This window comes from Kogia breviceps, chromosome 8 (genome assembly GCF_026419965.1).
Source record: "Kogia breviceps isolate mKogBre1 chromosome 8, mKogBre1 haplotype 1, whole genome shotgun sequence".
NCBI lineage: Eukaryota > Metazoa > Chordata > Mammalia > Artiodactyla > Physeteridae > Kogia > Kogia breviceps.
In genome coordinates, this window is record NC_081317.1 from 33,731,370 (window position 1) to 33,759,079 (window position 27,710).

The 27,710-nt window shown below is 40.2% G+C and overlaps 1 protein-coding gene across 3 annotated transcripts in view; it reads left to right on the forward strand.

Annotated features, from left to right (window-relative positions):
- FAM120A (family with sequence similarity 120 member A) overlaps positions 1-27,710 on the forward strand; it is a 104,570-nt gene that overhangs the window by 18,792 nt on the left and 58,068 nt on the right. For all 3 annotated transcript variants that reach the window (XR_010841915.1, XM_059072922.2, XM_067041162.1), the window contains exons 2-5: positions 1,649-1,895; positions 5,224-5,306; positions 19,719-19,847; positions 20,614-20,710. Coding sequence is in view for 2 of the 3 variants with exons in the window: in XM_059072922.2 (XP_058928905.1) it covers positions 1,649-1,895; positions 5,224-5,306; positions 19,719-19,847; positions 20,614-20,710 (556 nt within the window). In the remaining variant the exon portion in view is untranslated. The remainder of the gene's footprint in view (positions 1-1,648; positions 1,896-5,223; positions 5,307-19,718; positions 19,848-20,613; positions 20,711-27,710) is intronic.

Consider the following 27,710-nt stretch of genomic DNA (forward strand, 5'->3'; position numbering starts at 1 on the left):
CATTTCAGGGCATCTTAGGAAGATTGTGCAGACTTAATATTAAAGATGTCTGGAAAACAGGAATTGCTGGTGATTTTTAAATGCCTTAAGACATTGCTGTAAATATAAAGTTCTATGTAATAAAGTGATTTGAGGTAGAGCATGGACTTGGAGATTATCATTTCTAGATGAAGCTGGGCTAATTAAAAAAAATTTTAACTAGTTTTCTGTTTTAGTGAAAGTACTCTAGTTTTAGATTGAGGTAAAACAGCATCATCCTATTCTAAGACAGAACAGTAATTGACTAATTGTATGTTATTGTTTTCTTTGTAAAGCAAAAATTTTTATCAAAATACTTATTAAGAGAATGCAAAAAATTATTTCCTTTAAGCATCTTTAAAAGGACTGCTTTGCCATTGAGATTTCATTATAACTAACTCTCTAACAAAATTTGGTGAAAGTCAGTGAGAAATGAGAGTAACTCTACAATCATGTCCATCTAGTAGGTGACCATTGAACACTTGAACTTAATTTTTAATGTATTTTTAATTTTAATTCAATATAGCCACAAATCGGGCAGTGTAGTTATAGAAATTTATGTTTAAGGGCACTTGTTTTTTACCTTTAGGGCTCTATGGAGAGTTAATTTTCCACAGCTGAATCACCCAATTAAGTTTAAAATTCTGTTTTCTAAAATACCTTTATCCATTGTAGGGGGGAAAAACTACGTGCCAAATTTTAGTTGGATAAATGAGTGGGGGTAACAGCAGGAGAGGAATTGTCTTTGACTTTATATATATAATTTTAGGAAAATGTTTTTCAATGCCCTTTGGTATGTTTTTTGGAATAGAGAAATTCCGGGGGCTTTTTGCTTTTCTGTGGGCATTGCTTCTCTGCCCTCTTTAGTATGTGACAGACACCTGAGATAGATGGGGTTGACCTTTCCCAATGGGAGAGCCAGTAGAAGTAAAGAAGCTTCAGCTTATAGTTTTTGTCACTAAAAAGGCAGTAAATTTAGACCTAGCCTTCACAGTTGTCCTGAACCTGGTGCCATACCACCAGGCCTGGTCCTTTGCACAGAATAAACACGTGACAATTGTTTGGAGGTAAACATGTTCATTCTTATTATTATCCATATGTTGAATGCTTCAGGGTCTATAGTAACTAGTAGGTAGGTGATGGATAATACTTGGCTTTTTTTTTTTAATCCTTCTGGTTATTTCACCTATTTGCTTTGATTTACTTTGAAGAAATTATTTTGTTTTCACTGAGAGTGGCTGGCTTCTCTGTCTCCTTCCTTTACACTTCTTTATTTTCCTCTTCTGTCTCTTTTGTTCCCGTCTGTCTCTTTTCCTTCAAAATACTGTCACAGGGGCCACCTGGCATTGTGTATTTTTCAACAGGGTGATCTTTGAACTTGATAAGAAATTGAAAGTTAATTTGCAGTCTGGATGGGATCATAAGTTACTGACCAGGAGATTATTTCCCACTGAAATTTCTTATTTGAGCAATGTGCTGCATACTTTATTATTGTCAGTTTTGACTGTTTGGCTCTCTTGCATATCTTCCATATCTGGAATTTACAGATTCTGTACAGATATGTCTGTGTATTGAGCACATGCTGCAGTGGTATCTGGCCTCTGACGAAGTGGTCTTCTCACTTGCACAGGTTGCGCAGAGCATCGAGGATCATCATCAAGAAGTGATCGGTTTCTGCAGAGAAAACGGCTTCCACGGCTTAGTTGCATACGACTCTGATTATGCCCTGTGCAACATCCCTTACTATTTCAGTGCCCATGCCCTAAAACTGAGCCGGAATGGGAAAAGTCTCACCACAAGCCAATATCTGATGCACGAGGTTGCCAAGCAGCTGGACCTGAACCCAAACCGCTTCCCTATCTTTGCTGCTCTGTTAGGTAGGTGGGCAGTGTGAAAATTCATTTTATAAAGGAATTCTATACTCGGGACATACTGTTGTTGTTTTTTTTAAATTTCAATGCTAGAATGTTTTGAATTGTATCTTACTTAAATTTAAAAGAACCAGGGAATGGGCTGGGCTTCTCCTCAGTAACATTCTTTACTCATTATTTTTTGGTGTCACTGAAAATGTGCTTCATTTGTTCTTAAGTGTTTGTTTATGTATTGTTCCATCTAGGCTGATAAACTAATTTTGTGAAAAAAAATGCCCTTAAAGTTTGGGGAAAATAACATTTAAAAATCACAAATGTTAACACAGTCTCACTTATGAAAATTAAACGTTTAAACCTTTGGCACAAATTATGTTTGTTATAGAAGAAAATATGCTGTGAAGTTAGCACTGTCATGTTTTCCCCTCATTTTCAGGATTCTCACTACTTTAAAAGGAAAACAACAAGAATAAACTGCGTTACCTTGTTTCCAGTGCCTGCATCTTAAGTAAATGTATAAATGTCTTTAAAAACTCCCTTGGAGGAATTCCTTATGCTGAATACCTAGAAAGGATGAAATCTGGTTCCAACTAAGATTTTATATATTAATTTCTTTCTCTTAAAAATAACTTGGCAATAGGTAATATATTTATTTATCACTTTTTGTCTGTAGTTTACAGTTATTTCTTTCTTTTCTGTCCACTTCCCTTTCTTGTGCTTGGAATGTACATGTTTCTAGCTACTTGAATATCCAGCTCTAGTTTGCTCAGAGTTTGTAAAAATTACGTCCACAGTATAAGTAAATGTGTTCTGAGCAAAGCCCTCCTGTGAGTAGCATCGATGAATTTCAGTGATGGGATTGAGAGCTGTTTGGAACACGCAGGCCCTTTTTGAAACATATGTGGTCTCCAGAAAAGTGCGATCTTATTGTACTCTCTCAATTTCTATTCTGTAGTGCTTAGCAGTCTGATCTGGTCATGTTTAAGAGGGGGATTATATTGTGGGTTATTTTTAGAAATTCCTAATTATCAGATTTTTAATAAACATTCCAAAAAAGTTTTATATAACTAGAAATTATAGTGAGACAGCCATAATTTTTCATATATTTGGTGATAACATTTCAAATTGTATAACTACAAATCAGTCAAAAAATTTCTGATTTTACAAGTTGTCTTTATTTGGATCTAATCTCAAATACATGTCTTTAAGTTATTCCTTGGCTATTTTGTGTCCATTTTCTTAGTGAACTCCTGTGACTTGGGATTTGGAGGATTAAAACCTAATTTCTAAATATATATAGTACTTTCATATTTTCAGACATTAAAATATAAAAGGATATTTCCTCAAATGTTAAAAAGTGATGGAGTGTATGGGCACATTATGAAAAGTTTCATATTTACTTAAATGTTACCACAATTGACTTTAAATGAATGGGAAAATTGTATGCTTTTAGAATATGGATGCCTTAACTAATTTGGGAAGGATATTTGTTTATCTTATTTAAGGAAACATTGAATACATTTCTTGGGAGATAATGCCAACTAGTACTTTTCTAGCTAACTTATTTTGTGAAATAGTAAAAGAAATGAAAAACAATAGTAACATTGTGAATAATTTAGTAATAAATTAAGGCTTGGAATTTCTTCAGAAAATTTAGGCAAGTTATAGATAAACACTTAATTGGGTGAACATTGTTAGTTTAGATTTTGTGTAAAAGTTTCAACGTCCTCAAATAAGAAAGGTTATTTTTTCCTTTTTGTAATAGAAAGTATAGCTATATAAGATGTTTTGTTTTAGAAAGGTTGAGTGAAATACTCATTTAAGTATTTGACCCAAGTTTTAACAGACTATTTTCTTTTTTTAACACCTTTATTGGAGTATAATTGTTTTCCAATGGTGTGTTAGTTTCTGCTTTATAACAAAGTGAATCAGCTATACATATACATATATCCCCATATCTCCTCCCTCTTGCGTCTCCCTCCCACCCTCCCTATCCCACCCCTCTAGGTGGTCAGAAAGCACTGAGCTGATCTCACTGTGCTATGTGGCTGCTTCCCACTAGCTATCTGTTTTACATTTGGTAGTGTATATATGTCCATGCCACTCTCTCACTTTGTCCCAGCTTACCCTTCCCCCCTTCCCCCGTGTCCTCAAGTCCATTCTCTACATCTGTGTCTTTATTCCTGTCCTGCCCCTAGGTTCTTCATAACCTTTTTTTTTTAGATTCCATATATATGTGTTAGCATATGGTATTTAACAGACTATTCTTGATGTTGGAATTGTCTTAATATCTTTTCAGATAGAAGCTTCAAAAACAAATCTCAGATAAATAATACTTACTTCACAGTAAAGTTCTATAAGTTCCATGAGCCGAGGAAAGCAGTACAAAAGTTGGTAACTGGACAGTTAGGACTTACCTTTGCTCTTCTGGACATAATGACAGTTTGGTACATCTGTATCATATATTTGTGTGTTTAGAGTATTATGATTAGCAATATTGCAAATGAACTCACCTTGTTTTGTTTTCTGTTAGCAGCTGATTAATGAATCTGCTTAGTGTGGAGGTGACTAAATCATAATATAAAAATTACAGAATTATTTAGGAAATTACTGCTTTTAAATTGTGTCAAGACCACTAACAAACCAAAGATGTTAGTATATCAGGGCATCCAATCACTACACTGAAGGGAGAATGTTCCCTGCAAAATGTAGTTTCTCAGCTGAATACAGTTCTTATTTGTGACACAGCCCTGGTGATAGTGCATAGAGCTGATTGGCACTTCTTGATGGCACTTGTTGTAGTCTGTGCTTTGTACATCTGTTTGTGGGTGGTGCTGGAAATTATGGGAGGAGGGTGTTGATCCATGTCACAGGCAGCAAACATTGTCACTTAACCTTCCTTAGGTTTTATAACTATAGATTCTGCCTCTGCTGTTGAACCTACCTCACAGAATGCAGTTTGAACCATTGTTTCTCATAAACAAATGAAAACTTGTTTCAAATTGATATTTGGCATCTGGCATTATCAGACTGACCTTAATACTGTGCTGGGGAATTACTTAGGTTTTTATGCAGTTTATTCAGTTTGAATGCTGTTGAGCCACTACTGGAAATTCACGTTGTACTTGAGGCAGCTGCGAGAAGTCTGCCTGCTATATGTTGCTTTGTATTAAAAGATGAATAAATATTCTCAATTTCTGTGTGGAAGTTTTATGTGGTGTATCAAATGAGGTGGTCCTAAGAAGTCATATTGCAAAGTCTGAAACTAACAAAGATAATCTACAAATTATAACATGCAATGATGATGGCTTTTATGGTATCCCTGTTTGTATTCCAGGAAATCACATTCTACCTGATGAAGATCTGGCTTCCTTTCATTGGAGTTTACTTGGTCCAGAACATCCACTAGCCTCACTTAAGGTACAGATTCATTTCATTTCCAACATTTGTTGACTTTGCTATTACTTTCATAATATAAATAATGTTTCTTTATTGTAGAAGGAAATATACCACAAAATTAGCAATATCTTGCTTCCCCCTAACTTCAGAATCTGTGTTGCCTTAAAAAACAAACAACCTGCCTTATCTTGTTCCCAGCACTTATATTTTAGGGAAATATATAAATGTCCTTAAAAATTCCCTTAGAGGAATTCTTCATGCCATATACCTAGATAGGTGGAAATTTTTTAGCTACAGTTTTTATGTATTAATTTTCTTACCTACAAATACTAATTCTTTTCAATAGATAATGTCATCTTCTGTTACTCAGATCAACATCTTAGCATAGTTTGATAAATTTCATAATTTTCTTACTAATTTTTCAATATTGTAAAAATCTGTTTATAATTTTAATGCTGTTTAAATGATGGAGGAGACCCAAGTTCATTAGAGAAGTGGTCCATTTGTACTATTTTGTTAATATTTATTTTCTCATTTTTCTCCCCGTCCTGTTTGTTAAAGTAATGAACATCCAAGAAAACTCACTTAACTTTGATTTTCTAGAGTGGGAAGGTTTACGGTTTGATGTGAACATAGTAGTGAAATTGGTATGAGCCACTAGGGAACTTGGAGTTGTACTTGTGAGTGGCTTCCTATGATTTTCCGTATTCCCTTTGCTGGGTAGAGTAGCTCTGGTGTTCTCTGCTATTTAGTGTTGTGATCATAGCTGCCACTTGTTAGGTGGGGAGCTGGGAAGTCAGGACCTACACTGGCTGGCAGCCTGGGCCTCAGTTCCTCATAGTCATAGGGAGGTTGCATGGAATGTTTTCTGAATGCACTTTTTCCTGTTGTCAGAATTGCCCTCCAAATTGGAGTTTTTGTGTTTTAGCTTATAGTGAGCTTTTGTGATACTTGCAAGTCAAGTGGCATTCCTTTCCTGCCTCTTTCATCTTGTTTCTTGCTGCCTAGAATCCCCTTTCTTTTCCATTTCTTATTGATGGGTCCTGATGTTTTCCTTTTTATCCTAACAGTTCTTTGTATGGGGCTTTTCAACTTCTGTTCAAAAGTCAGTTTTTCTCCTCTTGTTAGAAATTACTTGTTTTCTTTTGCTTTTTTGTCCTTGAAGGGGAACAGCTTTCTATTTGCTATTGGCCAGAGTGTTCTTCATGTGTGTTTTCATTTACAGAGTGCTACAATTTGTAATCTTGATTCCAAGCTCCTGGTGATACCATTATTGAATTGCAGAATGGGAAAAATATAGTCCAAAATCAGGTGGACTCAGAAGTATTGTGCTCATTAGGTTCATTAAGCAGTATGCTTTTATAAGTTGAGACAAAAATGAAGGAATGTTTTTAGAAGGTTTGTAGAGTTTTGAGTAGCACGGGTGAGAGACTCCCAGGATTCCAGACCATATACATATATCTAAATTGAGCTTGCCTTGTCAGAGGTTCGAAGTGAGGAGCTGTTTGAAGAATTACTGGAAAACCAACTCAAACTATTGATAGGTTACAAACATCATTATCATGTATTTTTCCCAATAGTTTGTTAAGAAAAATATTAAGGATGTAACAAGTTGAAATAGAAAATGTCTATCCATATATACACCATCTTGGTTAAACAGTTGTTAACAGTTTCTTCTAAAGTATATTTGTATCTGTGTGTTTGTTTTTTAACTCAACTATTTGGAAGTAAGTTGCAGATATCATAACACTTCACCTGTGAAAACTGTGATTTATATCACCACCACCTAAAAATAAGGATAATCTCTTAATTGTATTAATATTATCACATTAACTAAATTAGCAATAATTCCCTAATGTCATTTAATATTAAGTCCATGTTCACATTTTTCTGTTGTTCTCTGAAAGTTGTTTATAGGATTGTTTGTTGGTTTTTATTTTAAAGCAAATCAGATTTATTTTGCATTATCATCATGTGTATTTTAAATATTAGCTGGGTGTTTTTATGGCATTGTGAAGCAGTCCAAAATAATTTTTCAGTGACTTGATAAGTTGTAGGATTTTTAAAGTCGCATTCTGAAAAGCAAAGCATATCCAGCTTTTAGTTCAAAAATTGCATAACTTTTATGTTTTGACCTTTTATACATAGTTTTCTGTGTGTAGTATCATTTTAATCATTTTAACAAAGACTGTGGGATATTGAATGTGGGTTTTTTCTCATGAACATTACTACTGTATAGAATTATCTGTATCCCATCTGCTTTTTTAGTCTCTTCTTTTTCACAGTAATAAAACTAACTACATCTTTTGAAAATTTGGTTAGTTGTTGTTAATGAAACTTTCTTATGATTTTTATTTGTTCCTTTTTTTTTTTTTTTTTTTGCGGTACGCGGGCCTCTCACTGTCGTGGCCTCTCCCGTTGCGGAGCACAGGCTCCGGACGCGCAGGCTCAGCGGCCATGGCTCACGGGCCCAGCCGCTCCGCGACACGTGGGATCCTCCCGGACCAGGGCCCTATTTGTTCCTTTTTAACACAGTATGTTGTATACACAGCTTTTAAGGATATCTGATTTTGCATCCCCAAGTTCAGGCATTCCTTTTATCATCCTTTATTTTGCCAGTGTTTCACCAAAGTCATATCTACTGGTTTATTGTTCACAGAGGGTTGGGGTTATATGAACTTATTATCTAATAAATTCAAATCACCCCTTAACATGTAATACCATAATCTTATCCCTGTCAACATTTCAACCATTGTATTCATTTTAATGGTTTTTGTGTTCCTAAACTTTATATTCAGTTTCATGTATTTCAAGTTTTTATCCCCATCAGTCATTCATGACCCCTCCAAGTACTTCTGGCCCCGGAGTCCTTTCACCATTTCCTTCATGTTGGACAGGCTACTTTGCAAGTTTTATGCTTGCCTTTTCTTTCACCAGACCTCCCACAAGTGTTGTTCTCCTGTATAGCTATTCAGGTTCTATTTTGGTCTCTCTATACCACCACCCCAACTGTGGCAAGCAGGCAATGTGCCCCTCCCCTGGCACACTGCCTCCCCCCCGCCAGTCCCCCCAGGCCTAGCTCTGCCCATCAGCCCCGGGCCAGGCAGGTGATGGTTTCTCTTAAACTCCTTCTCCCTCTGTGTGTCCAATTAAATTGAGATACGTCTTTGAAAGCTCCCTTGCTTGCTTCTGCCTCTTCTCAAAGCTCTAAGTCCTAGCTCTTGTACATCTCTCTTTCTGATTTAAATAGTCTTTAGTATTTATTGATATAACCCTACCTTCAGGTTCACTTATTTTTAGTCACCTTCCTTTTTTAAAAAAAATTTTATTTATTTTTGGCTGTGTCGGGTCTTCGTTGCTGCGCACGGGCTTTCTCTAGTTGCGGTGAGTGGGGGCTACTCTTCCATTGCAGTGCGTGGGCTTCTCATTGCAGTGGCTTCTCTTCTTGTGGAGTACGGACTCTAGGCACGTGAGCTTCAGTAGTTGTGGCTCACAGGCTCAGTAGCTGTGGTGCATGGGCTTAGTTGCTCTGCGGCATGTGGGATTTTCCCGGACCAGGCATCGAACCCATGTGCCCTGCATTCGCAGGCAGATTCTTAACCACTGCACCACCAGGGAAGTCCCACGTCACCTTCCTTTACCAGCACTTTTTCCCTGAGGCAGCTATATACCAGGGCAGTCTGTCAGGTCAGATTAGGAACATTTTGTTTTAAATTTACCTAGAGTTTTACCAAAAGTTATCTCTAACTTTATATTTTTTACATGCCACCAGAAGTCACTGAGTAATCCTTTTTATCAGTGTCTTTAGGGACAGGATTTGGCAGTTGACCCCGGGGAGGAGGGAGTCTGGTTCTGGGTGAGTAGCATGTTAGGGTCCCTGGGAACGTGGAGGTAGACAGAAGAGCCATCTGTGTCTCACCATGCAGTCCATGCAACCCCAGCATTCCCAAGGTCAGGGCCCACAGCAAGGCTCTCAGTGGACCCTTAGGATGACGCCTGGACTCAAAGGATCTCCTCTCTCTTGGCTTCCCTGAAGGGGAAGTGGGTAGCAGCTGCCCCTGCTGTGATCAGTGTCCAGCCAACCAGTGATCTTCATATCCACCGTACGTGGCCCCTGCCTGGGTTTCACACTGGAGCCAGCTGCCAGAGAGAAGAGCAGCATGATTTCAGGCATTTTGAGTTTTATGGTATATGTAACGTACTGTGCAACCTTACTAGAGTGAGATTGATGATCAGACTTTCTGGGATCCTTTTTGAAAGAAAGTTGAGTATAAATTGTGCATGAATAGAAAGATGGGCTTCAATTATTCTGAGTTCCACCTTTTAAGGCAGGGGTCCCCAATCCCCGGGCCATGGACCAGTCTGTGGCCTGTTAGGAACTGGTCCACACAGCAGGAGATGAGTGCTGGGTGAGTGAGTGAAGCTTCAACTGTATTTACAGCCACTCCCCATCACTCACATTACCTCCTCAGCTCCTCATATCAGGTCAGCTGCGGCATTAGATTCTCATAGGAGCGCAAACCCTACTGTGAACTGCGCATGCTAGGGATCTAGGTTGTGTTCTCCTTATTTGCAGGAAAACAAGCTCAGGGCTCTCACTGATTCTGCATTATGGTGAGTTGTATAATTATTTCATTATATAAATGTAATAATAACAGAAATAAAGTGCACAATAATAGTAATGCACTTGAATCTTCCTGAAACCATCCCCCTCCCCGTCTGTGGAAAAATTGTCTTCCAGGAAACCGGTCCCTGGTGCCAAAAAGGTTGGGGACTGCTGACTTAAGGCATTGCAAGAGGTGGCAGTTTGGGCACTTAAGACCTTCCAAAGAAGAAATTCCCGCTTGCATGTTAGTGTTAATTGAAGTTAACTCAATATATTCCTTTCTCAAAAAGTCATCCTGTAGTGTCATAAGAGCTAAGAAGTACTTCCTAAAATCTAAAGACTTTTCGGGCTCTAGAGAAAATAACGTTAGGGGCCTGGAAGGTTGAAAAATTCAACCATTATGCATTGTAGAAGTGAGAGCTATTTATAATTACACTGCTGGAAGAGAACCACTTCAAACAGATTGATATTTGGTACTCCAGAACTGTTTTTAAATGTACATCCTACTAATATTATTATAATATCATCATCATCATGCATTCAGTGAGCTGCACATTCTTAACAGTCTGGAATTTCAGTGCACAGATTCACAGTACTGGGCTTTCAGCTTTTAGGTCGTGGAAACTTGCTTTTAGTAAGAAGTCTTATTCTTTGCTCATTTAAAATTTATATATGGAATCCTTAAATGGAAAATAAAAGACTGAACTCAAAAGATTTTTGCTTGTTTATGTCTTCCCATCAGAGCTTCCTTCCCTGTCCCCAGTTGGTTTTAAAGTGAAGATGGGGGACTTCCCTGGCGGTCCAGTGGTTGAGACTTTGCCTTCCAATGCAGGGATTATGGGTTCAATCCCTGGTGGGGGAGCTAAGATCCCGCATGCCTCAGGGCCAAAAAACCAAAACATAAAACAGAAGCAATATTGTAAGAAATTCAATAAAGACTTTAAAAATGGTCCACATCAAAAATAAATACATAAATAAATATTAAAATAAATAAAGTGAAGATGGAAAGCTTGGCATTCTGAGGAATCTGCTGAAATCACTGGGACTCAAGAATAGCTTTTCTGTCTCTGTTTTACAGATTGTGGGTGGATCACAGGTCACTTTGCTGGGAAGGAGGGACAGAGTCATGGGAAGGGTTTGTGTTCCAGGATTGCTTTCAGTTTAGCTCCTTCCTCTTGAGGGACTGGGCCTGCCCTGGGCCTGCGGGCAGAATTCTTCCGAGTGAGCTGAAATGCATGACCTAGCCAGAGGAGGGGAGATTCGTGGTCCAAATGCAGTCTGAAAGATAGAGTGTTAATAGTGCCCGACTTCTGATTCCTGGGGTGGTGAGTGATAGGGTCAATGAAACAAAAAGAAGCTTACTAGGGTATTTTTTTGCTTTCTCTGTTTCTTCTCATGACCTGGAATCTTCTAGTTTTATGTTAAATAAGTGGCATATTCTCAGTTTTAAAAATGTATTCAGACACTTTCAAGCATGTTTCCTTCCCTGTGGGTCCAGAATCTCTGCCTTGTTCATAAGTAGGCCTTCTCCATCACTGACTGGAAGAGATCACTTCTTTTGGAAATGTGGCTCTTTGGGCAGTTTCCTGACCCTGTGTCTTGGGTGCGCACACATACACCCCTCACCTTGCCGGTGGTCTCTGCTCTGAGCACTCCTAGGGGGCTCAACCGGAGATGTCACTTTTCTTGAGACTAGCCCAATCTGGGTCCAGAAGGACATGCGACAGAATTGGGGTTTGCTGGCAGTTTACTTCCAAATTGCCATTCTTGGTTAGAATGTTTTTTAAATTTTCTTTTTATAACAGTTTTATTGAGATATAGTGACATATCATAAAATCTACTCCTTTAAAGTATAGAATTCAGTGGTTTTTAGCTTTCACGGAGTTTGTGCAACCATCATCACTGTCTAATTTTAAAATATTTTCATCACCTCAAAAAGAAACCCAGTATCTTATCTGTTAAGAGTCACTCCCCATTTCTCCCCCTCCTCCACCCTCTGGCAACCACTGATCTACTTTTACCTCTATGGATTTGCCTCTTCTGGACATTTCATGTAAGTGGAATTATATGACCTCTTGTGTCTGGCTTTTTTCATTGAGCATAATGTTTTTTCAAGGTTCATCCACACTGTAGCATGTATCAGCACTTCATTTTTGCTTTTTATGGCCAAATAATAGTCTGTTATGTGGGTATACCTACCATGTTTAATCCATTCATCAGTCAGTGGACATTCAGGTTGCTCAGCCACATTTTGGCTTTGTAATGCTGCTGTGAATATTCAAGTACAAGTGTTTGTGTAGACATGTTTTCATTTCTCTCAGGTGTATACCTAGGACTGGAATTGCTGGTCATATGGTAATTCTATGCCTAACATTTTGAGGAACTACCAGACTGTTTTCCACAGTAGCTATACTGTTTATACTCTTAGCAGCTATGTGTGAGGTTTCTGACTTTTCCACAACCTCACCAACACTTGTTATTGTCTGTTGTTTTATTTTTAGCTGTTGCAGTGGGTGTGATGTGGTTTTGATTTGTGTTTCTCTGATGACTAATGATGTTGAGCACCTTTTCCTGTGCTCACTGGCCATTTGTGTACCTTTTTTGGATAAATGTCTATTCATATCTTTTGTCCATTTAAAAATTTTTTATTAATGAGTTGTAAGAGTTTTTTAAAAAATATATTCTGTATACAAGTCTCTTATCAGATACATAATTTGCAAACACTTTCTCCCATTCTGTGGGTTTTCATTTTACTTTCATCATGGTGTCCTTTGATAACTCTTCTGAGACTCAGGCAAGGTCGGCGTACTGGAGATTAGCCAGAGACAACTGGCTGCATATTGTCTCCAGTAAAATAGTGTCTACTATACTGTATCCTTCTAGGCCCAGAGTCATACCCTGGGTCTTCTCCCAGAAGAGCTCCATTTCCTATTGTACATTTTAATATCCCTTCTTCCTTTTATCTCCACTGCTTCTATCTTTAGTATTCTCTTAAGCTGACACTTCGCTCTTTTGCCCACACTGGGGCCTTCTGCCCCTTTATTTGTTCACTGTTTCTTCCCTAGCTGGCCTGGACCTCTTGGTGGGTCGTCTTGAACTGGTTGTACCAACATCACCCTTCTCTTGCTCCTTCTTCCATCTCACCTGCCCAGCAGACCCCTCCATCCTAGATAGGTATATCTAGAGAAGATTTGAGAACCACACAGCTAATGGATGCCACTGCAAACTTATGGTCTAAGTTAAAGAAGGATCTAAATACATGAAGAAATGTACGTGTTTATGGATCAAAAGACTCTGTTGTTATATAGATTTACTGCATCCCAATCAAAATCCAAGCAAGCTTTTTTTTAAGTAGAAATTGAAAAACTGATTTTAAAATTCATGTGGAATTGCAAAGGACCTAGAATAGCATCAGAGATGTTGAAAAGGAAGAACAGAGTGAAAGGACTTAGTATTAGACTCACTTTAAAGCTATAGTAATCAACTCAGTGTGGTACTGACATAAGGGTAGTTGGACAGATCAGTGGAGCAGAACAGAGTCCAGAAATAGACCTATATATATATTTAATTATTTTCACCAGAAGTCCCTAAGTACCTGAATGGGGAAGGGTTAGTTTTTACAATAGCTGGATATCCGTATGCAAAAATTAAAAGAATATAAAAATTATTCTAGAAGAAAATATGAGAGGATTTTTATGACCTTGAGTTAGTCAAAGATTTCTTAGCTAAGAAAATGAAAAGCAAGCAACAACAGAGGAGCTACTTGCAGAATATTATCTCTGGTAAAGGACTTGTATCCAGAATATGTAAAGAACAACACAATAAGAAGATACACAACCCAACAACAAAAAAAGATGGGTGAAATTTTGAACAGACGTTTTACAGAATATTCAGTAAGCACACAAAGAGATGCTCGGTGGAATTAGGGATTGCAAATTAAAGCCATCATGAGCTGCACTACCTGACCACTGGAATGGGCCAAATGAAGGAGACAGATGATGCCAAGTGTCAGTGCTTATCAGCACCTATAGCTCTGTGTTGTGGCTGTTAGGAAGCAGAATCCAGAATGGTCACTTTGAAAACAGTCTGGTAGTTTCTTACAAAGTTAAACATATACCTACCATATAACCCAGCAATCCTGCTGCTAGACATTTACTCACGAGAAATGAAATCTTATGTTCACAAAAATAATTGAACCTGAGTGTCCTGGCAGCTTTATCCATTGTAGTCTCAAACACACCAAGCAATAGTCAGCTGGTGAATGGATGAATAAATTGTGAGACAGTCATACAATGACATGCTGATAGCAGTGAAAGGAACCAACTACTTTCTTATAATATGTATGAATCCTAAAAGCATTATCTAAAGTGAAAAGTCAAGCACCAAAGAAATATATACCGTTGCTTTTATGTAAAACCCTGGAAAAGGCAAAAGTATGGTGATAGAAAGCAGGTTAGTGGTTGCCTAGGGCTATGATGGGAAGGGGCACAGGGAACTATTTGAGGTGATAGAAACGTTATACTTCATAATTACGGCGGTGGCTACACTAATGTATGCATTTATCAGAGCTCAGTGAATTATGTGCTTAAAATTGATGAATTTTACTTTAAGTAAAATATCTTAGTAAAACTGATTTTTAAAATTATGGTCTCCAGCTTCAACCATACTATCAGTGTCAGCAGTTAATCCTTTTATTCTCCTTAATATTTATCTTAAACGTTCATCATCTCTTCAGACCTCTCTTCAGTTTCACACTTTCTCTTACAGAGAGGTCCTTTATCTGAGGATAGTGAGAGTCCTCAGCTTCCCGTTCTCCTGTTTTCATTCTTCTTCATCCAGGCCCATTTTAGTTCCTGAGACTAGACTATCCTGACATTCTTGAGCTGTTGTCACTGAACACATCCAGGGAGCCCTGTGTTGCTTCATCCAATCAACTCCTTGCTCCTGTGTAGACGCCTCCCTCTTTTGGTCGTTGACCCTCAGTTTGTAAATGTGGTCTAGTCTCCCATATTCTCCTAACTCTCTTTTTCATCCTCGAATCTCCCGAAGGCAGCCTTCCATAATGTCCCCAACAGCTTAATCCACCCTCACTGCCCCCTGCGCCCCTCCCCACCAGTTTCTGGTGGACACAGTTGGGTCTTTGTCCAAGGCTGTGGATTTGACAAATGCTTTGTCAAATGCTTTTCAGCCTCTCTGGAGCACTTGACACTGTCAGTCATCCTGCTCTCCTCACCCCTCTGGGAAATTCCTGCCTTGATTCTCAGATCCCAACTTTGTTCTCTATTCCTTATTTCCACATCCTTTCCTTGTCTCTCGTGTGAGCTGGCTTCCTCTGGTTGCATGTGCATTTCTAGGATCCATCTCTCTACCTTGCTGTGATCCTCACACTTTCTTTCTGGCACATCTCATCTGCCCTTAAGGTTTCAACTACTATGTTGATGACACTCTCCAGTGTACTTCTCCCAAGAGACCCCTTCCCTGAGCCACAGGGTGTATCCCACTGTCCACCAAGTCTTCTCCACTTGGGCACTGCACCTGTGCACCAAATTTGATGTTTCTAACTTAGAAATGTCATCAACTTCTCTAAATAGGTTTATCATCCTGTATTTTGTTTCTTGCTAGTGATACCACTGTCCCTGCAGTCATCAGGTTAGAAATTGAGAATTATCTTTGATTCTTCTCCTCTCTGCATCTGACTCTCTACATCTGACCTTTCCCAACTTGCTCATCCTATCCTTCTTGACCACCTGTGTTATCGTTACTTAGGTTTACGCAGGAGCTGCTAATGTTCCCTCCTTTGTTCCTCTGCCTTCATGCCCATCCTCCATGTGTCTGGAACTCAGGCCTGATTTCATACCTCTGCTGTTGAAAATCTTTTTGTAGCTCCTTTCATCGACAACAGGGGTTCGGGTTTCACGGATCTGTTGGGGAAAACAAAAGTTGGGAGGGCTACTGTTGTGTTGCCAACTTTTAATTATTCTAAATAAGAATGTTAGAGGAAAAAGGAATTCGCCATCTACCATCATTTCGTAGAAAAGGACATTTAATGCTAAAAGAGGCATAATTTAGAGACGACTAGACCAGAGTGTGGTGGCCAGGTGTGCAGTCTGCAGGTCAGGCGGTGGCCCAGCTACACACCTTGTTGGCTCATACGGGTGCCTGAATGAACTCCTCTGTCAAATGGGGAGTACATTTAAGAGTACACCTCACAGCATTGTTTTGAAGATTAAATGAAGTGATGCATGCTGAGAGCAGTGTGTGGCATATAGTCTAGAAGAACTCAATCACAGGACAGTATAGCCCCAGCTGGATGCAGACACTTCTGCAGGAGGGAGCCCAGGCCTGCCCTCCTTTCCCTGTGAGCCTACTGGTGACCCTTGCTCATAAAACGTGATGGATTAAAAAACAAACAGACAGACAAAAAAAGTGATGGAATTTTTCTTTGTTGACACTTAATACTTTAAATACTTTAAATTCAAATCCATTAAATCCTTCGGTATATCTGCATAACAGTTTCCACCTGCAGAGCTCACATTTAGCATTGTTTGTGATTAATTGCATTTTAGCATCCTTTTCACAGCTATATTTAGGCAAATGTATACAAGATATTGATACACGTCATAACTTTTCAAGAATCTCAAGGCATAGCCATACGGTTGTGGTGTTTAAATGTTTTCCTTACTCTTGACTCTTTTAGAAAATACTAGTCCTCAGGATGTGTTCAGTGATTTAGTGGTTGGAGGACTTATTACAACAAACTGCCAGAGCCCCCTCTCACAACTCTTTTCGTTGGCCTGGGGGCTCCAAGACGGCACTGGGTTGGATCTCAGGGCCTGCACTTTGAGAACCACAGAGGATGCAGAAGCCTTTCTCCCTCCTCAGCTGGGCCATGATTCCTCCAGGGTGTCCTCTGAGGGCCCTGTTGGAGTCTGGTCAGCATTTTTTCTCCAATAAGAATGTGAGCCTCTTGAAGTCAAGACACTGGCGAGCTGCTCCATATTCTTATTTTCTAGAATAATACCTTACCCACAAGTGAATGTTGATCAAATCAGGTTTCTAGTTTTCTTCCTGAAAATTGCCAAGCTTTGTAATCCTTTCACTTTGCTCTTTTCCAAATGGCAGTGAAGTGGATCAGGTTCTTCTGCTTCAGCAATGATATTATGTGAAACTTGTTTTTATGTTCACTTGCATTTAAAGAGCAGCCAAGATATAGCTTGGGAGCAGTAGCACCAACGGTCTCAGAGGAAGATGTGGGTGCTCACCCTGAGTTGGATTTGGAAGGCTGGATTAGGAATGACGCTGGGGGAATGAGGGGTGGTGGGGCGTGAGGGAGGAGTCTGGGCCATAGGAAATGATAAAGGACACAGTTTCAGGGTGGTGGTAATTAGCCTCTCAGAAGGATTTAGGGGCCCTCTAATTATAGGATCTGCTCACTTCAAGGATTTTATAGTCTTAGTGTTGTGGGGAGTGGGGGTAGTGAAGATGAGGATATCCATAGGAACCAAAGTGACAGACTGTCATTTTCACTTGAGGTGGGATGGCACAGTATGCGGCTGCCCAGTCGTCTGTGGTGTCCCGATGTCAGGGTGCACACACTGGGAGAGGCTGCCTGTACTACCACATTAGCTCCCAACTGCTGGAGGAAAGCCCTTTTCATATTTTGGACATTTATGTACCCAGTAAATTCTGTTCTGACCATGTTAATTGTCATTTGTTCTATATATGAACTCCTTCTACAGTGGATGGCCTTTCCAGTACTGTATGCAACATAATGAGGTAACCCTAGGCTTTTGGACTGCCAGGGGGCATTCTTTGGGCAACTAGTCTCAAACTGTAGTTAGAGACAGAAGGTCGAGGCCCAGAGAGGGGGTTGTCCAAGGGCCTGGAGCCCACTGGCCATTGCAGACTCTCCTCAGGCAAGGCTGTCCCCTTCCCTGTGGAATGTGCTCACCAAGGGGGAAATGTCGATGGTAGGACAGCTCAGGGTTTCTGTCCTGACTCCTCATTCCTGGGGCTGCCACCAGCTGGCACTCCACCCTGTCCTGGCTGTGGGACTATTAAACACCCCAAAAGGCAGGGAGTGGACAGAACTTCCATTTCTCCCAGACTGTCTGGAATGCACTGTTCCAGGGACCTCTTCATCATGGAGCGTGTGTGTCAGTAGTTTTTCATTCTGCAGAGGGGGAATTGGGTTTCTAGGAATGTGCTTGTGGTCTGCAGCCTCAGACATTTTACTACTTCCCTGGAGTTCGTTGTGATGGGATTTACCTTCACCAAACACTGACCAGAACAAGGAGATAAACGCTTCCCTAGGAGACAGAGCAGCTAACATTTTCAAACATAGAAAACATTATTTCAAAAGAAAACCATTGCTTGGGACTTCCCTGGTGGTCCAGTGGTTAAGATTCTGCGCTTCCACTGCAGGGGGCGTGAGTTTGATCCCTGGTCGGGGAACTAAGATCCCGCATGCTGTGCGGCACAGCCAAAAAAAAAAAAAACCATTGCTTTTCTAAAGAGAAATTGAATATACTCATGTGCATCTGAAAATTTGCATGATGATACCCTAATAGTATAAATATCTATTTTTCCAGAAGTTCTTCCATTCTATTTGTTATTTTTTTTGTTTTTTCTTTCCTTTTTCCCTTTTTTATTTATTTATGTTTGGTGTCTTAAAACAGCAAATAATATCTTACAGTTCTAGAGGTCACAATCAAAGTAGGTCTCACTCAGCTAAAATCAAGGTATCAGCAGGGCCAGGGAGAGTGTTTCTTCTGGAGGCTCCAGGGAGAGTTTCCTGCCTTTTCCAGCTTCTGTAGGTGCTGCATTCCATGGCTCATGGCCCTTCCTCCATCATCAAAGCTGGCAATGGCCGATGGAGTCCTGCTCTACCTCATGTATGAAACCTGCTCCTCTGCCTTCCTTTCTACATTAGGGGGTCCTGTGATGATATTGGGCCCATCTGAATAATCCAGGGTAACAAGCTTGGCCTGAGGTTAGCAGCCAGCCAGCCTACCCCCTCCTGCCGTGTAATGTACCACATTCATAGGTGTGGGCAGGAGTGCACAGCTCTGGAAACACAAAGCCTTTAGATGTTTTTGCCATCTTTTTTATCTTTATGATCTTTGTGACTAAATAGGAAATAAAATGTCATTTCATACTGTCATTCAATTTAAAAAAAATTTTTATAAACAGAGTTAGTACCTGATTCATCTTTGTTTCTAAGAACATGGGCATACCTTAACTTTGTTAAATTAAGGTATCTTTTTTCTTTTAGTTTTCATGAAAAAGTCCAAAACAAACCTTTTAAAAAAAAATTTGCTTACTTACCTTTCCCTGGTATCAACTATTCTTGGATAGAAAATATTTCTACACTTTATTCCATGTGTCTTTCACCAGACATGTCCCTCAGCAGTCAGGGATACCATTATCCTTCCATTCAGAGCTTACCTTGGCTTTTTGCAGTGGTCTCAGGTGCTTGGGGCTGCATTCATCCCGCACAGCCTCCTGGTGCCTGGTGTTGAAAGAAAGGAAGCATCTGTGGCCCAGGGTTTCTCTGTGCTGTGCTCACATGAGCAGGTTGCAGGTTCTGACATCCCAGAAGTAATGGAAGGCTGTCAGATGCTCTTTTACCTAGCCAGGTTGAAGGAGCTGAGTTATAATTCAACAACTGAAAGGGAGATCCAGGACTTGACTCTCAGACCACCAAAGTCTTGGGGCCAAGAAATCACAAATTGATAATAATCAGGCCCTTAGAAGGGAAACATCACCTGGAGTTTCTGGGCCTGTGTTTAGAATTAGTGTATTGACATGTGTGCTTGTCTTCTTAGGTCCGGGCCCACCAGCTGGTCTTGCCACCGTGTGATGTGGTGATCAAGGCTGTGGCTGACTACGTTCGCAACATCCAGGATACCTCGGACTTGGATGCCATAGCTAAAGATGTTTTCCAGCATTCTCAGGTAGAAATACAAGCTCCTGGGTAGCGCTTTGTGCTGTGGTGTGTGCTGGGTTTGGAAGGGGTTTGAGAGGCACACACCAGCAGTGTCCAGGAGTACTTGCCCAGCTGTCAGGCCCCTGCCAGCCAGGAGGGCTGGCACCTCACCTAGCTCCTCCAGCCTCCCCTCCAGCCTGCACAGAGGAGGGATTGAGGTAGATGAATGGTAAGGTCTCTGCTACTCCTAGATTTGCCATCATAATTTAATGGGATTTCTACTAAGAAGACAGACGAATCAAATGGGTCCAATGGAATTGTGGATCTCTGATTTGTCCATCCCTTCAGGTGATGATCAGGGATTTCTTCTTCCTTTTTTGGAAAGTAAGGATGCGAGGGGGGTCAGGGTTAGTAGAAGAGGTGAAGTTTGTGTGACTTCCTGTTTGTTCTCTGAAGAACTAAAACTGCTCCCCCCACTTGCTGGAGATGAAAAGTAAAACCTTTCTAGGTAGCACCAGAGACCTGGCCAAGGAAAAGTTGGAGGACTGCATCCCAGAACTCAGGTCTCCTGACTGCCATGTCAGACTCTGATAAGTACATTGCTCTAAGAGAATTAATGTTCGATTTGTTTCTTTAATGATAATCTGTTGATTTTCCTTGAAGATTTTAATGTCATTCTAAACTCTCATTTAGCTTGAAAGGCTGCAGATTATTATACATGTGCTGAATTATAAAAATAATACGCATGACCAGTGGCATACTGATTTACAAAGGTTTTCCTGCATTTATTTCAGTCTAGAACAGATGACAAAGTTATTCGATTTAAGAGAGCAATTGGATATTATTCAGCGACTAGTAAGCCTATGGCATTTCACCCACCACATTACTTAGGTAAGTAACTCAGCCTCTGTGATGGATGCTGACCATGCAATAACCAAAGAGATTTAAATATTTACCCAGTAATCTTGTTGGTTTATTCTTTTGAATTGAGATTTCTATAGTTATACAAATAAGTATAGCAGAACTTCCTGGGCAGACTCAGTGGTAATTCCTGAAAGTGTTGAAGAGCAAGAGAAAACTTATGAGACTGGAGGAGAAGAGCAGGCAGCCATGAGGACCAAGGCTAGCAGATGCCGGTTACGCTGAAATCTCTGTCTTTGAGGTGTCCTCTTGCAGAGAGCACCAAGGACATAGAAGACCCTCTGGATCTATAAGTGCCTTCATAAATGCAGTGGATTTGTGTCTCCTCTTTTGATGCCTTTTTTGGCAAAAGATCAAATTTCACTCAGAGATTTGAAATTGGGGAATAAAAAACAATTATAAACTGTTTGCCTGAAGGCTGCTTGATAGTGAATATCTCATGGGAGGTTGTAAAGCACTAACCGTAAATACCAACCTCCTTCCTGAGTGAGATTGCCTTTCTTAGGCTCCAGAGCAGTAAAGCTATGAGAAATCATATTGCCAACTGTTGTTTCAGTTGTGCTTATTTCATGTAATGAAAGAAGTCATGTTCCTGAGATTGTCTGTAGTGACATCCTAGTCCTCATATGACAGTTGTACTTTAAACATTCATTATAGTATACTTGGGACTAGGACATTTAAAGAGAAGGAAAATGTGGGGAGAGAAAAGGATAGAGAAAGACACTTGACTTAACATTTGGCATTTATGTGAGCTGATAACAGTTTGGAAGATGTTCTGAAGAGGAAGGTGAGTTTTAAATTAGGTTTAAGTTTGAACTTCTAAAAATATTTACTGTTCTATAAAGTGCTTTCATGTTCTTATTAAATCATCTAAGGACACTATGAGGTAAGTATTTTATAAATGAAGTCAATACTCTTAGAATTCACTTTCACTCAGTGGTTTATGGAGAACAGTGTTTGTAATTGGTAAAGAATTTGGGGTATTTAGAGTGATGTTTTCAAGCAGGTTAATGTAGGTGATAACTACCAAATCCTTCTATAAAGCATTTCCCGTTGCTTCTGACTGTTGCAGTAATCTGAATTGTACAGCAAGGGACTTAACAAAGCACAGTCACAGAATTGCAACAGGGCAGGAAGTTTGGGGCAGTGTAGAGTTCAGTGTATGACCTGGAATATTGGGATGAAATTGACAGAGATTGAGGCAAGATTGGGAAGGAAGGTTTATTTCAAGTTAGATACACATAATTTGGAGCCAGCAGAAACAGATTAATGTAAAAATCACTTTTATTGTTTTGTTTTTTTTTTTTCTGGTAAGTATAAAGAAATAAAAGTATCTGGAGATAGTGCTCATTGATTTCGTCTATATGTGCTGTTAGGGACCCACTAAATGGAGAGTGATGACTGAAACGGAAATCAAGAGCGTAGAAGAGGCAACACTGAGTTGGGGAAATACTTTCTTGGCATCCCAAGTGAGAACCTAAGACATATTTTCCACAAAAATATTCTTATAAGTAATAGGTAGGTCATAAGTGGTCTTTTCCAACCATAGTTCATTATATTATTCTACAGGAAAACACATTCAGAATTTTGAAGAACCAATATTAGAAAATAACTTTCTTGTTCATTAGACCCTGTCTATATTAGTCATTTTAGAAACTGGAATATGTGTGGAGTTTTGAAGAAATCTTACAGAAAAATGGGGAGAGTTGACTCTACCCAGAGGTTTCTAAATCTGGCTGGAATTTTAGGTTCTACCGCAGAACAGTTTTCAGAAGCCTAATTGACCTCAGGGTTCTGTATTTTCAAAAAAAAAACCTTCCTGGCCAGACCCCATGTGGACTGGCGTTGGGGGGTGACTGCTGTGTCTTCCATGCTTTTCCTTCTGAGTTTGTGGTTCTCTGCAGCATTGAGAAAAAACCTCAGATCTCCATACTGTTATTGGATGGTATGGAATTTACAAAGGAAGTGCACATGCTCCCTGTCCCATTGCTGGGAGGCCTGGTCTGCATAGTGTGTGGTCTTTTTCAGGGTGGCAAAAGAATTTTTTCTAGCCCATGCTGTTTTTGTACTATGAACTCCCAGAAATTATCTATATTATATAACATTATAGATTATAGATATATTAACATATAATACCTATCTGTATATATGTATATTTCTGAGTTATCTACTAGATAGATTTTTAAAATGTTACAGGTGAAATTAATATTATTTTTCAAGCATTTACTGTATCAGAAACACTGTGTTGGGAATTGGGGATCTAGATATGATTATAATTTTTTCCTTTCCATCATAGCACTTAATGTCCACCATCTCCAGAGAATCTGCAGTCTAAATGTAAGATATGTCAGAATTGAGTTGTCAGCAATATTTGGCTCCCTGGTTGAACAAGTAGTTCTTAAACCTTAGCTGTGCTCCAAAATCATTGGCAGAATTTAAAAATAACAAATAACAGAGATGTTAGAGGCCCATCTCAGGTCTGTGAACGTGGACTCTGTAGGCGTGAACTAATCCTAGTGTATTTGTGAAAAGCTGCGCAAATAAAACAGAGGCCTCGTAAGTCTGAAGAAGTATGCACTGTGTCCTCTTGGCCTTCCTCAGTGAAAAATAGATGAGCTCTCACTGCACACCTACTAGAATAGCTTAAGATCCGGAACACTGTCACCACCAAATGCTGGTGAGGATGTGGAACACAGAAATTCTCATTTCTTGCTGGTGGGAATACAAAATGTTACAGCCACTCTGAAGACAGTTTGGCAGTTTCTTACAAAACCAAACATACTCTTACCACAAGATCCAGTAATCCTGCTCCTTGGTATTTACCCAAAGGAGTTGAATACTTATGTTCACACAGAAGCCTGCACGTGGATGTTTATAGTAGCTTTAGTCATAATTGCCAAAACATGGAAGTAACCAAGATATCCTTCACCAGGTGAATGAATAAATAAACTGCTACATCCAGACAACAGAATATTATTCAGTGCTGAAAAGAAATTGGCTATTAAGCCATGAAAATCCATGGAGAAACCTTTAATGTACATTACTAAGTTAAGGAAGCCAATCTGAAAATGCTACATACTATATGATTCCAACTATATGACATGCTGGAAAAGGCAAAACTATGGAGACAGTAAGATGATCAGGTATTCCAGTGTTTGAGGGTGAGAGAGGAATAAATAGGCAAAGCATGGGATTTTTAGAGCAGTGAAAATATTCCTTATGATACTATAATGCTGGATTTATGTCCTTGTAAGTTTGTCCAAGCCTATAGAATACACAACACCAAGAGGGAATCCTACTGTAAACTATAGACTTTAGTTAATAGTAATGCGTCAATATTGGATCATCAGTTGCAACAAATGTAGCACACTAATGCAAGGTGTCTACTTTCTGCTTATGATTTCTGTAAAGCAGAACTGCTCAAAAAATAGTCTATTAATTTTTTGAAAAATGTAAATGAGCCTTTGATGTATTCACTTCCTACCAAGCACTATGCTGAGTGTTGGACAGGGTGGTAGACAAGACAGATGTCATCCTTGCCCTTGTAGATGATTGAGACGAGGAATCATACAGGAATGTGAATAGGAAGGTCAAGGAAGACCAACCCGGTTAAAACACTACTTGATTAAACCAGTGTTTAGTTCTGCTCAATTAAATTAATGTTTAAGTGAGGTTTGAGTGTAGAGTAGGAATTTAGCAAGATGACAATAGAGAGGAAGTATATGTGCAGAGGAGACAGAATGTGTAAAGGTCCTGAGGTGAGAGGACGGGATGTAGAAGAAACAGAAGAATGTGGTTGGAGCACAGGAAAGCAAGGGAAGGAATGGTCAGGTGATGCTTGCCGGGCCATACATGGCCTTAGATTTTAGACTTACACTTTGGACCACGAAAGGTCATTGAAAGATTTTTTTCATTGTAAAAACTTAAATTATTTTGAAACTATCATACTCATAGTATATTTGTACAGTAAATTATTTTGAAACTATCATACACACAGTATATTTGTACAGTAAATAAAACAAACATCAGTGGAATATTACTAGTATCAGAGCCCTATCCCTGTCTCTTCCTGGTCATGTTCCCCTGTACTCCGGCACCCTGAATTTTGTATTAATGGTCCCCTTGCTTTTCTTTATTGTGTATGTATCCTGAGTACTAATGGAGCAGCAGAAGTAGGTCAGATGCCCTGGGGAGGTTTTCTGTGGAGGGCACTCTGTATGGAGGTCTTGAGATGGTGTACCTCAGATCAGGGAAAGGAGGTGGAGCTGGGGGCACAGGGAGAGCAGTGCAGCAGCCAGAATAGGAGTCATGGCAAGAACAGTTGTCAGCAGAGGTGAAGAGGAGGCTTCTGTGGCACTCACAGCTCCCAGACCCCATGCAGGTGTGGGTGCCTGCGTGATCCTCAACGAGGTGCAAGGGATCCTAGGAAAAATAGTTTTTTAGCTTTGCAGCTTCTTCTGTGCTGTAAAATATGGAAGAGGGTGGGATAGGTGGCCAGCACCAGTCCTCCAAATCCACCTCCAATTGCTTCTATAAAGGGTGGGGCTTGAAATGGGAGGGAAATTTGAACATGCTTAAACTTTTAGGTGGATGATGAAAGCTGAGAGGGCACCATGAAGGGAGATGGAAGGTTGGAGGTAATAGTGACCCCTGGTCCCTCAGAGCACAGAGGAGTAGGGGTCTGGTGGGGACCAGGGGAGCCCTCAGGGCAGCAGGCCAGCATGAACAAATAATAGAGAATTGTGCAAAGAGAACCATATTGAAATAGGAGCTGTCACTACTAAAGCAAAGAACAAATTCTACATAGTGACCACAAAGAAAGGACCTATGGCTATAGAAACTTCCTAGGTGCTGGCAGAGAGGCCCCATGGGTGTTTCATCTGGATGGGCTTGCCCAGGTCAGGGGCCTGCATCAGCCTGTGTCCTGACAGGCCCCCAAGGCTGGCCACGTTCTACCTGACTGGGTCAGAGGATCCTGATTCAGAAAATGCCAGATGGCAAGCTTCAGTGCCAACCTCTGGTGACCCATCTACAAGAGAACATAAATGCCTACTGTCTTAACAGGAACAATTAGACTCCGTAGTTGGTGTTCCTGGACCACAGCTCTTGGGACCAGGGCTCAGAAAGGTGCATCTTCAAGTGTAAGGGAGAAGCAAGGACCAGTCAGTTGGCCCTCATTCTGAGCCATGGCTTTACTGGAAGGCATCACTTTCTGGTGTCTTGAGAAGGCAGGTTCCTGAGGCTACACAGTCTGCACAGTGCTCACTAAACTGTTCTACTGATTGTTGCTGGGCTTCTACGTTGTGTTGACAGTCTTTTTGAAAATACATCTCTACCTCCCCAACAACACACACTCCCAGCATGAGAGGGGATGGTCAGGAAATGTCCCCCCTGAACGTGAAGACACAGTCTGTGAAGAAGGATGTGGCACCTGCTGGGCTTCCTCAGCTGATAAGAAGAGGGTGTTAGGTCTCCAGGACCCAAGGTCACTCATTCAGGTCCACTGTGGGACACAGAGATCATGCGGAGTCCATAGCATGACCTGCCCAGAATAGAGGGTGATGGCATGTACACATGTGCCCGGGGAGCAGAAGTGAGAGAGATCAGAACGCTGCCCGCGCTGCTCCTATGGCTCGAACTGTTGAACTCCTCAGCGTCACTGCTACCCTACGCCAGCAGACTTGGCCCTCAGGACCTCGTCCACCTGCCATCGTCCATGCGCCCAGGCTCACTATGCAGGGGTGGCACAGGCCTCCTGCTGCAAGTGCTGGCTGTAGCCAGGCTGCAGGACCCATAGTGGGACTGACCGTACATACTATAAGGCAACTTGCCCTGTTCCCACTCATCAGTGTGCCTTTGGAGCTTCCCTGTAACTTCACAAAGGTTTGCCTTAGTATTTTTTTTTTTGCCTTAGTATTTTTTTTTTTTTTTGGTGGTACGCGGGCCTCTCACTGTTGTGGCCTCTCCCGTTGCGGAGCACAGGCTCCGGACGCGCAGGCCCAGCCGCTCCGCGGCACGTGGGATCTTCCCTGACCGGGGCACGAACCCGTGTCCCCTGCATTGGCAGGCGGATTCTCAACCACTGCGCCACCAGGAAGCCCTGCCTTAGTATTTTTAAAACTTGTCTAATGTTCCACAGTGGGGATGTGCTGTAATCTACTTAACCATGTTCTGTGGTCATCACTAGGATATTTTCAGTTTTTCTGTTGTTATAATGATCACTTTAAAAATTGTTTGTCACCAAGTATATGATATTATACTGTTGCTCTACTCTACTAATAAGTTTTTGAAATTTGGCAAGTTATGTAATATTTATTCTTATAGTTTTGATTACTAAACCCACTCTTTCCAAGGTTTTTGCTTAAATTTTTTTATTATGGAAAGCTTTAAATGTAACTGAAAAATACAAAGGATAGTATCATGAGCATTAGGGTACCCACTAAACAGGTTTAACAAATGTCTTTAAAGAAATACATTAGGCTTTTCTAAAAGTCATGTCTGTCCCCCTCTAATGGTTTTTATAGTTCCTTACCTCATATGTGGAATAATAAATCATAGTGTTTTGATTTTTAATTAAATGCTGCATTGTACCTGTCATTCTGTACTTGCTGTTTTTGAGATGTGTGCATGTTCATCTTTTTGAATTTTTATCTTTTTAAAGTTAATGCAAATGGCATTGATGTCAAGCCCCCAGGGGTCTGACAGAATAGATGCTGCCAAAGAGAAGCTAAGATGCTATCACGTTAGATAGGAAGTCCACTTATTCTTTCTCCTTGATTCCTATGTAGATCAGTGGATTCTCTCAGTCTGTTCCTGTGACCTTTGATTCAGTTTTTAGTCAGCTTATTTCAGTTGATGTGGTATGCAGTGCTATAGGTTGTCTGGTCTTAAGTGTTTTTGCAAGGTCATTTTTTTAAAAAAAACCTGAAAATGAGTCATTTTAGAAGAACTGAAAATACATCTCCTTTCA